Here is a 12,537-nt window from a genome sequence, read left to right as displayed (position 1 = left end):
CCTGAGGTCACAGGGTAAATCCCAAGAGGACGATTGGTGGGGAAGGAGGAGTGGACAGCAGAGTCACGAAGGGAGCAGTACCCGCAGAAGGTGGAGGGGGAAATATGTGTCTAGTGGCAGGATCATGTAGTAGGTGGCAAAAATGGAAGAGAAGGGAAGTGACGAGTTCAGAGATGGTGTATGAGTGGTTCGATGAGTTTTGGTGGGTTCCTGTTGGAGAGATAAGAAAGAGGAGGTGTCTGAGTGTCATTTTATGGCTTTGGCTAGCTAGAGGTTAGTGCGCCAGACTACAATAGCACCACTCTTGTCTGCAGGTTTGATGGCGAGGTTTGGATTAGTGTGGAGAGAATGGCCGGGTGTTCAGAGGTGGTGAGATTGGAATGAGTAAGGGAAGTAGTGAAGTCCACACGGTTGATGTCATTGTGGCAATTGGAAATATAAAGGTCCAGAGCAGGTAGAAGACCTGACGGAACAAGATGTCCAGGAGGAGGAAGACATTTTAAAGTGGGAGAAGGGATCTTAGTGGGTGGTGGAGAATTGTGGTTGTGGAAGTAAGCATGGAGACAGAAAAAGTGGAAGAAGAGTTCAACATCATGGCATGCGCAGAACTCATTAAGAAGAGGGGGAAGGTGTGGGTATATTGTGAGCCTACCCAAGACCAGGTCCCTGAAACAGCACTCTATTCTGTCATGGAAAGAGATCATCTATGGACAGTACTCAAGTCTTCCTTGAAGAAATTCAACATTCCCACTGATTTTTCAGAATTCCTGGAGAAGAGTATTACCCGAATAATGAATAAACTCAAAGCCATGTGTTAGGAACACTTCAGTAAATGGTGAAAGGAGGGAACTAGCTGCCTTACAAACTACTCAGCTGCTTGCTGTCAGCTACTTGCCCCACCTGCTGAAGAGTCTGTGGCTCCGATGCTGGCTTCATCATTAACATTAGAACCAAAAAAATTAGAATGAAAATATATATTCTATGATCTTGAGAGATGGCCTTCTAAGATTCACATACATACTTCAATTCTGTACACTCGCAAAACATTTCAATCTTTTGCAAGGCCAGCAGAATGGCACTGGAACCACATGGTAACTAAATACTCAAGTATGGAGAATCACCATTACTAAAATAACCATGCACCCTATGGTTCTGATAAGTAAAACTGATATTGACTTAAGAGGTGGAATTTAACTTAATCATTCAATCGTTAGTACAGAGAAGCAAAAATGTAGGAGTTTTAAAGGAACAAAAGCCACAAGTTAAAATTTCAACACTGAAATAATTCAACTCAACAGTTTAAACACGTACAAATTACATTTTCACTGGACTATTCTGATACAAGGAACAAATCCAGGGAAATAGAAATGAAATCAATAAATGAGGTTGAAATTAGGCTCACTTTTAGAGCTAGAAAAGATGATTAGCTTCAAGTAGGTCTGTGATAGATATGCAGTCTTAAATCTGATCTCAAGATTTAGCTCGTCAAAAGCATGGATGCCCATTTAGGGATAACAGCTTCAAAGGTCCTGGGCCTTGGATGAGTCCTGGAAAAAGAGGCAGCAAAAGAAATGTACTGCCAGAAAAAGCTCTCCAACACTTACCTCAATTTGGAAGACTTATTTAAATGCATTAAACTATTGTTTGGGCTCTTAAAAGAAAGGTAGTTGGAAAATTTAAAACTGAGCACAGTAGTAAGTTGGCCATTTGGTCCCAAGAAGCAGTTTGCAAGGCTGAAAAATTCTTCCTGAGGTCTGGTGCTGAGAACTATTCAATTCTGCAGTTGTAGAGCAACTAAGCATTGTGTAGCTGCAACATACTTTGATCCTTTTATGGTCTAGTCTTAACACAAAGGCTAGCATTTCACTATTTTGAGACATCATAATACAGTTTCTCATCATGAAGTACATGCAATTACCAGATTCTTTGTGCCTCCATTGCTCACAGTGTTAAATTTAGATTATGCATTTTTTGGAGCAAGGTGAATAGTTTTGTATTTGCTCACACCAAAATTCATTTGCCAAATCTATTAACACCTCTGAAAAATATGCTTCCATATAAATTCTTGTAACAAACATCAGGAAATGAGAGTTTGTACTCTAAAGTCATTTATAAGTATGGTGAATAGTCAAGACTCCAAAAGTAATCTTTGCAGGACATCCTAATGAGCACCTGCCTACTATCCATTATTAATATCACCTTTTACTTCTGAGCAAGTTTCCTATCCAGATCAATAGTTTATGCTCAATTCTGAGTTGGATATTGCAGGAAGCCAGGAAAAAAAACCTTCTGATATCCCAGAGATATGTGTTTATTTGCTAGGCATGGGTGAGTTGCCAGAAGACTGGAAGGTGACGAATGTAAAGCATTTTAGAAAGGCTACAAGAAAAATTACGAGACCAATTAGTATTGGGCAAGTTATTGGAGGGGGATCCTGAGATACAGGATTCATCAGCATTTGGAAAAGCAAGAACTGATTGGGGAAAGCCAGCATGGCTTTGTGCACAAGAAATAGTATCTCAAGAACTTGATTGAGAAAATTGACGAGGGCAGGGTAGTAGACATTATAGACATTACAAGGTAACACATGGCAGGCTCATCTAGAAAATCAATAGCATGGGATCCAGGACTAGCAAGATAAATGAATACAAAAAAGGACTCATAGGGTCATGATAGAAGTTTGTTTGTCCAAATGGGAGATCTGTGACAAGTTGTATGCCACAGGGATTGGTGGTGGGATTTTAAATTTAAAATTTAGTTCTACAACATGGTAACAGGCCCTTCTGGTCCACAAGCCCAAATACACCAATTAACTTATAAACTTCACTCCCACACAGACCCAGGAAAAACATACAAATTCCTACAGATTAGTGCCATTTTAACCCAGGTCACTGGTGCTGTAACAGCATGGTGTTCACCAATTTGCTAACCTTGCTGTCCTTTGCATGGGATGTAGGTGGCATGATTAGCAATTTTGTGGGTGACATGAAAATGGGTGTATAATGCACCAATGAGGAAGATTATCTAAGACTGCAACAGTTTTTGATCAACAGAGTCTGTGGGCTGAGGAATATCACCAGGACTAAAATAGCAGTGGAGTGATTTCAGGTCTTCTTTGAGTGCAAAAAAACACAAGCAAATTAGTATTTTGCCCCATTCTTCAGGGATGGGGGAGAAAGCAGACTCCTGTACAGTTTCTCCCACCAAAAACCCAGCTGTACAAAATTATTTTGTTTGAAAATTCTTGCCTCACACAAAAAAGGAAATGACTGCTTAATTCAAAGTGAAAACTATGCACTGTGTTGGAATCAAACCTAAAATAAATGCATTTTTCTGCTGGAATGGAAGGTGAAACAAGTTTGGATTTAGTCTTACATCAACTATTACAAAGGTGGGCTCCCACTGTTTTTTTTTCTCTCTCTCCATTTTGTCAGTCATCATCATTCACCTGCTTTCGTTTCCCAACTTCATGGCCCCTCCCCTTCTTCTATCTGGTATCACCCTTCACCCCACCCAGTCCACCAATCACCTCTTAACCAGCCCTCACCCCATCCCTCTCCTTTTTACATTGGCTATCTTCCTTCTCCACATTCGGTCTTGATGAAGGGTCTAGAAACAAAATGGCAACTCTCCATTTCTCTTCAGAGGTGTTGCTTGACCCATCAAGTTTCTCCAGCAACTTTTTTTGCTCCAGATTCCATCATTTTCACTCTCGTGTCTGCCCTAAAAATTGTAGTAATTGAGAAGGGCCTTCCATGATCATAATATGCCCACTCATGTTATACTTAGCACTAGAGCTTGATGCTGATACCAGATGTTCAACGCAAGATGTTTTTTCTCATAAAGGCATACTGCAGCTTGAATAAGGTGACCATGAACCCGAAAAAAAAAGACACGCAATTGTTACTGATTTTGAAGTAAACAACGCAAGTCGGCAGACATTGGATGAATTAAAAACAGTGCTGGAGAAACTCAGTTCACTATGGGTTTCTCTAGCATTGTGTTTTTAACTTGTTCCTGAGTTAGTTCACTGTGATCAAAGGCATTCTGGCATTTCTTCCCAAATCACGTAATTTGATTGCATCTTTTCACAAAACAGAAAGATCAACCTCTCATAAAACAAACAACAGCTTCTAGCTCCATATGTTGTTAAATGGAGTTCACCTTTGTTCTTATGGTGAACTCAAAAGATCAAACAGCACAAAGAACTAATGGTAAACCCCTTGAACTCCTGCCAACAACTATTACATTGCAACTATGGCAATGGATTTAAATTTCCTTGAAATAACCTGATGTCATGGAATAAATATTTTAACAAAAGTTTGAAAAATTACTGTATTAGTAATATGGAAATCCAATGATGCTGGAATAGCAATGTATAATGGCAACAATTACAATTCTAGAATTACAATTCTACTGGATTATCATGAAGACTCACACACTTCACTGATACCCAAATCACAATTGAACCAGTAAAGAAACGCTTTGCCTGCTACAACCCTATAAAAGACAAATTTGAATGCCCAACAGCATGGGGAACAGTCCATGGCTAAGATACAACCAAGTCACTGCAGGGTCCTCCTGGAATATCGGACCAGAAACATTTCCTGTTCTGACTTTAATCTCCATTCTTAACCCAATTAAACACCAAGACCAAAAATAATCAAACCTTCATAAACTTTGTGGAAATGGAAGATCTGAGCATTACATTAACAGAAGGCCCCCCCAACAGCACAGAATGAAAACCTGTAGCACAGCCTAAGATTGTAGGGAATGGAATGAATTCCCAATCTCTGCCAAATTAGCCAACACTCCAAACTCTTAATTTGAGAATGTGTTACAGAAGTATGAGAGACAAGCCAAAATGGAAAAAAACAAGGAGAGTGAAATGTACGAGATGAATAGAAGGAAATATTAATGAAATTAGCCATTTTAAATTTACACATGTCACTGTTGAATTAAAATATTACAACATGCTCATCAATCTAAACACAATCCTTAAAGCAAATAAACAGGCCATTCATTTTAGCACAATAAATCCAGCCAGGAAAACACAATTCCCATTTAATTAATGGTTATTCTTCAAACGTTTCAAACTGAGACGAGGCTTCTTTGGATTTTTATTCCACATGCTGAAAGAAGTTCCTCACACAGAAAAGGAAGTGTGCACCACTATGTTTAAAAGAAGCTGGTTAAAGGGTATTGCTGTTTTGTTAACGGTGAAAGGAGGCGTGAAAGAAAAAGTGGAACCAAGCCAATTAGAGATGATAGTTGAAAGCTTAAGCTAGATATAATGTAAAAACAACGTTCCTCAACTTTAGTGCGAGGCCCAAAATCAGCAATGAAGAAATGAAACTGATATCATCAGCTGAAGATATTGTAAAGAAATCTTATGTCACAGAAAGTTATCACTCTAACTTCCAAGTGCGTAACCTATTCCTCCCTCATATTGGTAACAATTTTCAGGAAACCAGACCAAAATGCAGTGGGCTAGATTTTAAACTATGATTTTTAAATGGGGGTGGGAGTAAGAGTAGTCATGTGGTGAAGAAGGGTTTTTTGCTTTCTCACAGGGACCAGAGAACATGCTTGTTCCATTGCCACTTTTAACAAGTTACTCATATTATATTGATGAGAATATCCAAACTTTATATCACATGGTGGTCTTTGATAGAAGTCTTGAAGCCTCATAGATCACATCTTGAACTCAAATCGGATTTAAATTTAATTAATCTTAATCTAACTCAAGTTGAAAATGTTAAAAGTTTTTGCTGTTTTGATTCACATAACTATCAATAATGCAACAATACTAAAATATCTTTTGTCAACCCCTGCTCTCCTCATTACCCACATCTAGACCCACAAAATCTGGATAAGGCAAGAAAGTAAATTGAGAAGTAAAACTATAAACAACTTGAATAGATTTGGGATGTCATGCTGCAGCTGTACAAAATGTTGGTCAGGCCACACTTGTGCATGTTGTGTGCTATATGAAGGATGTAGCCCGAAGTGGGGCCTTTACTGGTCTCTCCCTATAATATAATGGTCAACAGAGGTAAGATGAGTTGTTTCGGTGGTATACAACTCTGACTTCACAGCAAATGGCTTTGGGATACTATTTGAAAACATATTTCCTATAGAAAAAGAAACTAAGTACCTCAGACAAGGAAAAAATTACAATGACCTAAAAGATTTATTCTAATTCTTTTTCCACAGATGCAGTCCAGCAGTTTCATTTTTAGACTTGGAGCATCCAATTCTTTTACAAAGATAAGCGTATACAGAGCTGTTGTCATACCCACACTCCTGTTCGGCTCCGAATCATGGGTCCTCTACCGGCACCACCTACGGCTCCTAGAACGCTTCCACCAGCGTTGTCTCCGCTCCATCCTCAACATCCATTGGAGCGCTCACACCCCTAACGTCGAGGTACTCGAGATGACAGAGGTCGACAGCATCGAGTCCACGCTGCTGAAGATCCAGCTGCGCTGGATGGGTCACGTCTCCAGAATGGAGGACCATCGCCTTCCCAAGATCGTATTATATGGCGAGCTCTCCACTGGCCACCGTGACAGAGGTGCACCAAAGAAAAGGTACAAGGACTGCCTAAAGAAATCTCTTGGTGCCTGCCACATTGACCACCGCCAGTGGGCTGATAACGCCTCAAACCGTGCATCTTGGCGCCTCACAGTTTGGCGGGCAGCAGCCTCCTTTGAAGAAGACCGCAGAGCCCACCTCACTGACAAAAGGCAAAGGAGGAAAAACCCAACACCCAACCCCAACCAACCAATTTTCCCTTGCAACCGCTGCAATCGTGTCTGCCTGTCCCGCATCGGACTGGTCAGCCACAAACGAGCCTGCAGCTGACGTGGACTTTTTACCCCCTCCATAAATCTTCGTCCGCGAAGCCAAGCCAAAGATTTTTGAAAATTATTATTATTATTATTGTTGGGAGATAATAAAGGCTTTTCTTATTAATTATGTGTTAAGCATGAGAATGGAGGGAAACCAGATTTCATCTATGGATTCTGAACATCAATGGAGGAAATTAATTTACACATCTAGTAAAATTACTGTATTAGTCATATGGAAATCCAATGATGCTGGAATAGCAATGTACAATGGCAACAATAACTCGAGTAAAGCAGCCAACACACGAGAAGCCTCATTCCACCCCGGCCACTTTCTCCACATCCTCCTGCTGGGAAGATTCAGTAGAGTATGAGATAATTGGCCATCAGATTCAAGGACACCTTCTTTCCCGCCATTATCGAACTCACCTTCCACTCGTAAAAAAATAATGACGCCTTTGTTCTGTGTCCAAATTGAATTCTCTGCAACTCTGCGCACTGTCTACACTGCGTTGACTGACCGAGTAGGCAAAACAGACTTTCCGACAATAAATTTGATCTTGTTGAATTATCTCCGCAAATTTAAACCTACCTTTTAACCCCACCCCCGCAGATCTTGGAAAACTGATACAAGAAAACCCGCCAAGAAAAGATTTAACAGGTGAGGCAGGATCTCTTTCGCAGATGCATTTCCAGCTTTTTACACTTTTATTCACCCTCGGTGAACATTTGTGGTCACACGGAAAGCCCCCGACAAAACGAGATCAATCCACCTCCGAACAACGTCCACAAGATTGGTCCTCAGCCCTCCGTTCGGGCATCAAGCAAGAGGAATTGCCGTGGCCTCCCTCCCAGCCAGTTCAAAACCCAAATCCCCCTCGGAGCCGAGTCGCACCGGCCATTTTGGACCTTTAACATGTCGAGGAAGCTTTTGTCAGTGGAGGACGGAGCAGGTTTAAATCAAATTCACCATGATATTCCACCTGCCTTCCCTCCCCCGAGAAGGAGCCATCTTTCACATTTATGAACTTGGATGGGCACACGGAAGTGGGAGAAGCCGGGGAATCGAGAGGAAAAGGATTTGATGCGGTGGCGGGGGGGGGGGGGAAAGAGAGGAGAGAAAGAGAGGAGAGAGAAGAGGAGAGAGAGAAGGAAAGAGAGAGAAAGAAGAGAGAGAAGAGAGAGAGAGAAAGAGAGAGAGAAGAGAGAGAGAAAGAGAGAGAGAAAGAGAGAGAGAAAGAGAGAGAGAAAGAGAGAGAGAGAGAGAAGAGAGAGAGAAAGAGAGAGAGAAAGAGAGAGAGAAAGAGAGAGAGAAGAAGAAGAGAGAAAAGAGAGAGAAGAGAAGAAAGAGAGAGAGAAAGAGAGAGAAAGATGAGAGAGAAGAGAGAGGAATGAGAGAGAAAGAGAGAAGAGAGAGAGTGAGAGAGAGAAGAGAGAGAGAGAGGAGAAAGAGAGAGAGAAAGAGAGAAGAGAAAGAGAGAGAGAAGAGAGGAGAGAAGAGAGAGAGAAAGAGAGAGAGAAAGAGAGGAGAAAGAGGAGAGAAAGAGAGAGAAAGAGAGAGAAAGAGAGGAGAAAGAGGAGTAAGAGGGAGAAGAGAGGGAGAAAAGAGGGAGAAAGAGGGAGAAAGAGGGAGAGAGGGGGAGAGAGAGGGAAGGGGGAGAGAGGGGGAGGAGGGGGAGAGAGGGGGAGGAGGGAGAGAGGGGGAGGAGGGGAGAGAGGGGAGGAGGGAGAGAGGGGGAGGAGGGAGAGAGGGGGAGGAGGGGAGAGAGAGAGAGGAGAGAGAGAGGGGGAGGAGGGGAGAGAGAGAGAGGAGAGAGAGAGGGGGAGGAGGGGGGAGAGAGAGAGAGGAGAGAGAGGGGGGAGGAGGGGAGAGAGAGAGGAGAGAGAGGGGGAGGAGGGGAGAGAGAGAGAGGAGAGAGAGAGGGGGAGGAGGGGGGAGAGAGAGAGAGGGGGAGGAGGGGAGAGAGAGAGAGGAGAGAGAGAGGGGGAGGAGGGAGGAGAGAGAGAGAGGGGGAGGAGGGGAGAGAGAGCGCGCGCGCGCAAACCGGCATTTTCACTGGATTAAGAAAACATGCTCGTAAAATATAATCTCCAACCCTTCTAAATACTGGATACTGACGTCTATCGTCGAAATACGGGCGGGACCCACACACCAAGTTCCCTAAACTCACGGTGCTTTTCACTTCTGAAGAGTCCTCCTCGTCGCTGGAAAAATCGGCCCTTAATTCCGACTTATTCTTAGAAGTGACGTGCTTTAAATAGAGCTGAACGTAAACCTCCTTCTTCTGCTCCTTTCGCGGTAAAGGGACGTTGTGAGCAATTAATTCGATCTTCAGCCTGTCTTTGGTCAAGTTACTGGGATCCCGGTGTTCCCAAGTCTCGGACATACTCCGGATTAGGGATCAAATCGCTCTTTCTATTGTTCAACGAAGGGGAGCCACGAAGCCGAGAAACGGCATTAATGTCCCTCGGCGCCCACGCATGTACAATAGGCACGTGCAAACAAGTTCAAGTCTGATTGGACGCGGCTCAAACGCGCGGCTCATTGGTCAAACTCTTAGGGTACAATATGCAAAGTGGACGTGCAAACAAGTTCAAGTCTGATTGGACGCGGCTCAAACGCGCGGCTCATTGGTCAAACTCTTAGGGTACAATATGCAAAGTGGACGTGCAAACAAGTTCAAGTCTGATTGGACGCGGCTCAAACGCGAGGCTCATTGGTCAAACTCTTAGGGTACAATATGCAAAGTGGACGTGCAAACAAGTTCAAGTCTGATTGGACGAGGCTCAAACGCGCGGCTCATTGGTCAAACTCTTAGGGTACAATATGCAAAGTGGACGTGCAAACAAGTTCAAGTCTGATTGGACGAGGCTCAAACGCGCGGCTCATTGGTCAAACTCTTAGGGTACAATATGCAAAGTGGACGTGCAAACAAGTTCAAGTCTGATTGGACGCGGCTCAAGCGCGAGGCTCATTGGTCAAACTCTTAGGGTACAATCTGCAAAGTGGACGTGCAAACAAGTTCAAGTCTGATTGGACGCGGCTCAAGCGCGAGGCTCATTGGTCAAACTCTTAGGGTACAATATGCAAAGTGGACGTGCAAACAAGTTCAAGTCTGATTGGACGCGGCTCAAGCGCGAGGCTCATTGGTCAAACTCTTAGGGTACAATATGCAAAGTGGACGTGCAAACAAGTTCAAGTCTGATTGGACGCGGCTCAAACGCGAGGCTCATTGGTCAAACTCTTAGGGTACAATATGCAAAGTGGACGTGCAAACAAGTTCAAGTCTGATTGGACGCGGCTCAAGCGCGAGGCTCATTGGTCAAACTCCTGGGGTACAATATGCAAAGTGGACGTGCAAACAAGTTCAAGTCTGATTGGACGCGGCTCAAACGCGAGGCTCATTGGTCAAACTCTTAGGGTACAATATGCAAAGTGGACGTGCAAACAAGTTCAAGTCTGATTGGACGCGGCTCAAACGCGAGGCTCATTGGTCAAACTCTTAGGGTACAATATGCAAAGTGGACGTGCAAACAAGTTCAAGTCTGATTGGACGCGGCTCAAGCGCGAGGCTCATTGGTCAAACTCCTGGGGTACAATATGAAAAGTGGACGTGCAAACAAGTTCAAGTCTGATTGGACGCGGCTCAAACGCGAGGCTCATTCGTCAAACTCTTAGGGTACAATATGCAAAGTGGACGTGCAAACAAGTTCAAGTCTGATTGGACGCGGCTCAAGCGCGAGGCTCATTGGTTAAACACTTAGGGTACAATATGCAAAGTGGACGTGCAAACAAGTTCAAGTCTGATTGGACGCGGCTCAAGCGCGAGGCTCATTGGTCAAACTCTTAGGGTACAATATGCAAAGTGGACGTGCAAACAAGTTCAAGTCTGATTGGACGCGGCTCAAGCGCGAGGCTCATTGGTCAAACTCTTAGGGTACAATATGCAAAGTGGACGTGCAAACAAGTTCAAGTCTGATTGGACGCGGCTCAAGCGCGAGGCTCATTGGTCAAACTCTTAGGGTACAATATGCAAAGTGGACGTGCAAACAAGTTCAAGTCTGATTGGACGCGACTCAAGCGCGAGGCTAATTGGTCAAACTCTTAGGGTACAATATGCAAAGTGGACGTGCAAACAAGTTCAAGTCTGATTGGACGAGGCTCAAATGCGCGGCTCATTGGTCAAACTCTTAGGGTACAATATGCAAAGTGGACGTGCAAACAAGTTCAAGTCTGATTGGACGCGGCTCAAGCGCGAGGCTCATTGGTCAAACTCTTAGGGTACAATATGCAAAGTGGACGTGCAAACAAGTTCAAGTCTGATTGGACACGGCTCAAACGCGAGGCTCATTGGTCAAACTCTTAGGGTACAATATGCAAAGTGGACGTGCAAACAAGTTCAAGTCTGATTGGACGCGGCTCAAGCGCGAGGCTCATTGGTCAAACTCCTGGGGTACAATATGCAAAGTGGACGTGCAAACAAGTTCAAGTCTGATTGGACGCGGCTCAAACGCGAGGCTCATTGGTCAAACTCTTAGGGTACAATATGCAAAGTGGACGTGCAAACAAGTTCAAGTCTGATTGGACGCGGCTCAAACGCGAGGCTCATTGGTCAAACTCTTAGGGTACAATATGCAAAGTGGACGTGCAAACAAGTTCAAGTCTGATTGGACGCGGCTCAAGCGCGAGGCTCATTGGTCAAACTCCTGGGGTACAATATGCAAAGTGGACGTGCAAACAAGTTCAAGTCTGATTGGACGCGGCTCAAGTGCGAGGCTCATTGGTCAAGCTCTTAGGGTACAATATGCAAAGTGGACGTGCAAACAAGTTCAAGTCTGATTGGACGCGGCTCAAGTGCGAGGCTCATTGGTCAAACTCTTAGGGTACAATATGCAAAGTGGACGTGCAAACAAGTTCAAGTCTGATTGGACGCGGCTCAAGCGCGCGGCTCATTGGTCAAACTCTTAGGGTACAATATGCAAAGTGGACGTGCAAACAAGTTCAAGTCTGATTGGACGCGGCTCAAGTGCGAGGCTCATTGGTCAAGCTCTTAGGGTACAATATGCAAAGTGGACGTGCAAACAAGGTCAAGTCTGATTGGACGCGGCTCAAACGCGAGGCTCATTGGTCAAGCTCTTAGGGTACAATATGCAAAGTGGACGTGCAAACAAGGTCAAGTCTGATTGGACGCGGCTCAAACGCGAGGCTCATTGGTCAAACTCTTAGGGTACAATATGCAAAGTTTACGTGCAAACAAGTTCAAGTCTGATTGGACGCGGCTCAAGCGCGAGGCTCATTGGTCAAACTCTTAGGGTACAATATGCAAAGTGGACGTGCAAACAAGTTCAAGTCTGATTGGACGCGGCTCAAACGCGCGGCTCATTGGTCAAACTCTTAGGGTACAATATGCAAAGTGGACGTGCAAACAAGTTCAAGTCTGATTGGACGCGGCTCAAGCGCGAGGCTCATTGGTCAAACTCTTAGGGTACAATATGCAAAGTGGACGTGCAAACAAGTTCAAGTCTGATTGGACGCGGCTCAAGCGCGAGGCTCATTGGTCAAACTCTTAGGGTACAATCTGCAAAGTGGACGTGCAAACAAGTTCAAGTCTGATTGGACGCGGCTCAAGCGCGAGGCTCATTGGTCAAACTCCTGGGGTACAATATGCAAAGTGGACGTGCAAAC

The 12,537-nt window shown here is 44.1% G+C and overlaps 1 protein-coding gene across 2 annotated transcripts in view; it reads right to left on the bottom strand.

The window, feature by feature from the left end:
* The window catches only part of LOC138765152 (lamina-associated polypeptide 2, isoforms beta/delta/epsilon/gamma-like), a 29,601-nt gene extending 20,253 nt beyond the window's left edge, over positions 1 to 9,348 (bottom strand). The window contains exon 1 of one of the 2 annotated variants that reach the window (XM_069941987.1): positions 9,023 to 9,348. In XM_069941987.1, the coding sequence (XP_069798088.1) occupies positions 9,023 to 9,238 (216 nt within the window). In that variant the 5' untranslated portion in view covers positions 9,239 to 9,348. The remainder of the gene's footprint in view (positions 1 to 9,022) is intronic. The other variant, XM_069941986.1, reaches the window with a different exon arrangement.
* Positions 9,349 to 12,537: the final 3,189 nt, after the last annotated feature.

Source organism: Narcine bancroftii, chromosome 5 (genome assembly GCF_036971445.1).
Source record: "Narcine bancroftii isolate sNarBan1 chromosome 5, sNarBan1.hap1, whole genome shotgun sequence".
Classification (NCBI taxonomy): domain Eukaryota; kingdom Metazoa; phylum Chordata; class Chondrichthyes; order Torpediniformes; family Narcinidae; genus Narcine; species Narcine bancroftii.
This window is presented reverse-complemented; position numbering and strand designations above follow the sequence as displayed.